This window comes from Gossypium arboreum, chromosome 3, assembly GCF_025698485.1.
Source record: "Gossypium arboreum isolate Shixiya-1 chromosome 3, ASM2569848v2, whole genome shotgun sequence".
Classification (NCBI taxonomy): domain Eukaryota; kingdom Viridiplantae; phylum Streptophyta; class Magnoliopsida; order Malvales; family Malvaceae; genus Gossypium; species Gossypium arboreum.
The window spans coordinates 6,802,418-6,807,475 of record NC_069072.1 but is presented as its reverse complement, the minus strand read 5'-3'; the positions used below and the strand labels follow the sequence as shown (position 1 = coordinate 6,807,475).

The following is a 5,058-nucleotide window of genomic DNA, read 5'->3' as shown; positions in this document are numbered from 1 at the left end:
ACCTACAGAATACTCAATATTCTGACGTTTCAAATCTGCATATGATTTCTGTTTGTCAAAAGCTGCCTTAAATCTATCTCAAATCTTCTTAACAGTATCCTCCGTTTCTTGAATTAAATCCGGTCCAATAATCTTTCTTTCATTCAATTCTATCCAACACATAGGTGTCTGACATTTGTGACCATATAAAGCTTCATACGGAGGCATTTGAATACTCGATTGAAAACTATTATTATATACAAATTCAGCCAAATACAAATAACGCTCCCAACCAGATTCAAAATCAGTAACACAAGTACGAAGCATATCTTCCAAAATCTGAATAACTCGTTCAGATTGTCCATCAGTCTGCAGATGAAAAGCTGTGCTAAAGTTGAGTCATGTACCAAGAGAATCATGTAATTGTCTCTAAAATCTTGATGTGAACTGTGGATCTCTATCAGAAATTATTGATACATGTATACCATGTAATCTCACAATTTCCAAAATATAAACTTCAGAAAGTTTCTGGAGTGACCAATCAATTCAAACTGCTATGAAATGAGCTGATTTTGTAAGCCAATCAACAGTTACCCAAATAACATTTTTCTTACTTGCTGACAACGGTAATCCTATTACAAAAGCTATCGTAATATAATCCCATTTCCATTCAGGGATATTAATTGGCTAAAGTAATCCAGTAGGAACCTGATGCTCTACCTTTACTCATTGACAATTCAACTATATCTCTTTTCATACCTGGCCACCAATAAGATTCCCGTAGATTACGATACATTTTCGTTCCTCCTGGATGTAATACAAAAGGACTATCATGTGCTTCATGAAGTATCAATTCTTTCAGTTCTAAAACATCTGGTACACAAATCCGATTATGAAATCTCAAACAACCATGATCATCAATGTTGAAATTCTCTATCATGCCATTCTGAACCATTTCTCTTTTCTTCATCAACTTGTTATATTCTAATTCTTCTGACTTGATCCGATTAAACATCACTGGTTTAACTTTTAATTCAGCCAATAAACTTCCATCATCACTGATGCTAAGCTGTGCACACATTGCTCGTAATTCAATTGTTGTTTTTCTACTCAATGCATCAGCTACAACATTTACTTTTCCCTTATGATAATTAATAACACAATCATAATCTTTTAAAAGTTCTATCCACCGATGCTGGCTCAAATTTAACTTCTTTTGAGATAGAATATACTTGAGACTTTTATGATCAGTATAAATATAACATTTCTCACCATATAATTAATGTCTCCAGATTTTTAGTCTAAAAACCACGGCAGCCAATTTCAGATCGTGCATCGAATAATTACGCTCATGCGGTTTCAATTGATAAGATGAATATGCTATCACATTTCTATCTTGCATCAAAACACACCCGAGACCATTCATAGAAGTATCATTATAAATAATAAAATCCTTTCCCGACTCTGGCAAAGTTAAAACTGGTGTTTCAGTCAGCATTAGCTTTAACTTCTCAAAACTTTTTTAGCACTAATCATCCCAAACAAATCGAAGCAACAGCTTTGTCATGGCAAGGCTATATTTGAAAATAAATTTACAAATCTTCGATAGTAACCAGCCAATCCTAGAAAACTACGCACCTCTGACACACTTCTCAGTGCTTTCCACTAAACAATTGCTTCAATCTTCTTCAGATCAACTCTAATTCCATCGTCGATACCACATGTCCAAAAAATACAACTTCTGATAACCAAAATTCATATTTGCTAAGCTTTCCATACAACTGTTTCTCTCGTAATATTTGTAAAACAATTCTAAGATGCTACTCATGTTCAGATTCAGACTTCGAATAAACCAGAATATCATTAATGAAAACCATCACAAACTGATCCAAGTAAGGTTGAAAAATACTATTCATAATATCCATAAAAGCAACTGGAGCATTTGTTAATCCGAAAGGCATTACTAAAAATTCATAATGGCCATACCGTGTACAAAATGCTGTCTTTGGTACATCACTTTCTTTCACCTTCAACTGGTAGTAACTCGATCTCAAATCAATATTTGAAAAGACAAAAGCTCCTTTTAGCTGATCAAATAAATCATCAAAATGAGGTAACATGTATTAATTTTTGATAGTCACCTTGTTCAATTGTCAATAATCAATACACAACTGCATTGAATCGTCTTTCTTTTTAACAAACAACACTAGAGCTCCCCATGGTGAAATATTAGGACGTAAAAATCCTCAATCCAATAAATCCTGCAATTGTACTTTCAATTCTTTTAGTTCGGTAGGTGACATACGGTATGGAGGTATTGATATCGGAGCTGTACTAGGATAAACTTCTATTGGAAATTCAACCTCTCAATCAGGTGGTAATCTCGACAATTCTTGAAGAAATACATCAAGAAGTTCACAAACAGTCCAAATTTTACTGCATTGACTTTCACCAGAATCTGAATTAAAATTTATCAATACACTACAATTTAACATTGAATATTTCAATTTATACACAACATTTGTCTAAATTCCAATTTAATCCTTAAATCAAAACTAACTCTTTTCTTCCAAACTAATTTCATATCTTATTCAATTTCCTCTTTAAACTAATTTAGACTCTTTAATTTCACCATAAAACCCTAATTTTGAAATTCTCTCAATTTAGTCCCTACTACTTAAAATTTATGATTTATTTTACAATTAAATCCCTTTTCACTTCTAACTTGGAATTCTATCAATTTAACCCCTAATACTTCAATTTATTCAACATGAACAACATCTAAAAATTCACTAACTTCTAAAATTTCAACTTAAATCAAGTAGTATTTTGTTCTAGGGTTCCAAAAACATCAAAATTACAAGAAAATGGATTAAATTGACTTACCAATCACACTTTAAACTTTAAACCCTAATTCCTCCTTCTTCTTTTTCTCCTTTTTTTTTCTCCCTATTCTTCTCTATTTTGTTTGCCTTATTGTTCTTTTTCTTTTATTTTTTCTTTATTTACTTTATGCTTATTATATTATTACATATTATATTATATTATAATAATAATTACTTAAATAATAAGTAAATAAATAATAATTACAAGTATATGTATATTAATATTAAACATGTCACTAATAATACCATACACTTGTCAAGATTTGGTTTAATTACTCATTTAGTCCCTTAAATTTTTCTATTCTATAATTCAACTTTTATTCTATTTACAATCTAGTCATTATACCTATTTACTCTTAATTTAGAACACCTAACCAAACCTTAATTAATAGCACAACTAATTCCGTAAATATTTTTAATAAATATTTACGAATCTATTTCACAAAAACGGAGACTCGAAAATGCACTTTTTTGATACCCGTAAATTTTGGGTCGTTACATAACATGTCATTCATCCTTGTGCATAAGAACAAGCTCACACAATGATGATAAAATTCATCTAGCTCATTTGACAAAATGTTTGGTTACTCATTTAACATTCAGCCTGCTTTCTGACTTAATTTGGGAAAGCATACACAGGGCATTATTGCTAGAAACTACTCCTAGCTTAGTTCTTAATTCAAGGAAAGACTGTTGAATGATTGGTTTGGTGAGAGCATCTGCTAACTGATGTTTAGCAAGGACATAACCAACATGAAACTGGTTATTAAACACCTTTTCCTCACAAAATGGAGATCCAAATCAACATGTTTGGTCTTCGAATGAAGAATCAGATTAGTTGCCATAGTGACTATACTTGAATTATCACACCAAATTTTAGGTGGATCGAGTAAAGTGACACCAAAATCTTTCAACAAAGACTGAAGCTAAAGTGACACCAAAATCTTTCAATAAAGACTAAAGCTAGATGATTTCAGATGTAGTGTCAACAAGGCTTCCATCCTCTGCCCCAGTTATGGATTTAGAAACAGATAATTGTTTTTGGGACCTCCAATAAATGATGTCAGATTTAAGAAAGACATAATAGTAACCAGATATAGAATGTCAGTCATCAACATTACTACCCTAGTCAGCATCATAATAAGTAGCCAGAGAAAGTAATTCACTTGGAGAAAACATAAGTTCATAGTCTAGAGTTTCAAGTATCGTAGGATTCTTTTTACGACAATCCAATGAGGCTCTCGTGGTTTATGCATATATTGTCCCACTTTGTTAACATTGAATGAAATGTCTGGTTGTGAATGACATAGGTATTGAAGCGATCCAACTATGCTTTGATAGCTTGAAGGATTACAAAGGAGTGTTTCATCATCTTTGGTTAATTTGTGTCCAACGATCATAGGAGTAGGAACTGGCTGAGATTTTGTCATAGCTGCTTTGGTAAGCAGGTCAATAGTATATTTTTGTTGATTATGTATAAGTCCTTGGCCAATTTTTTTACCTCAATACCAAGAAAATATTGTAATAAGCCAAGACCTTTCAAGGTGAATTATTGATGAAGTTGCTGAACAATCAAATCAAGTATTTGTGGCGTGCTTCTAGTGAGTAATATATCATCAACATAAACTATAATATAGGTAACATTCGACCCATGTTGAAGAATGAATAAGGATGAATCAACTTTGGAGGAGATAAAGCCAAGTTTTTAAAGGAATTATTGAACCTTGAGAAACCAATTTCGTGGTGCTTGTTGTAAATAATAAATGGCTTTGTTGAGTTTGCAAGCAAAAGGAGTCCCATCTGCCCGATGTTGCTTGAAACCTAGAGGTTGGATTATATTGTTGGAAAAATCCCAGTTTGAAAATAATTTTCTTGCACAGTGGAAAATAAAAATTTTGAAAACCGACTTGGTTTGTGATATTTATAGCAATAAACCTTAACAGAATTCACACCTGTGTTTTTGGATAAGCGGATCCTTAATGTTTTCTGTAACGCCCTGATTTTTGGGCCTGGAAGTATTAGGCCTTGAGTCTGGGTTCGGGTAGAAGACAGCCTGAATAATTTGGATGTTTTTATTATTATTATTATTATTATTATTATTTAGTATGTTAGTTTAGTAATTAAATAAATTACGAAGGGTTTATGGTGTGGGAAAAAGTCTGGGGCTCGGCCCATAGCTTTAGCAACATTATTA

General features: G+C 32.2%; 1 protein-coding gene across 1 annotated transcript; it reads right to left on the bottom strand.

Moving 5' to 3' along the window:
• Positions 1–525: 525 nt before the first annotated feature.
• LOC128290535 (uncharacterized) lies at positions 526–1,060 on the bottom strand. The gene is made up of 2 exons (XM_053026225.1): positions 739–1,060; positions 526–611 (listed from the first exon to the last, which is right to left on the bottom strand). Exons 1-2 carry the CDS (start codon positions 1,058–1,060, stop codon positions 526–528), a joined length of 408 nt encoding a protein of 135 aa, XP_052882185.1.
• Between the last annotated feature and the right edge of the window lie 3,998 nt (positions 1,061–5,058).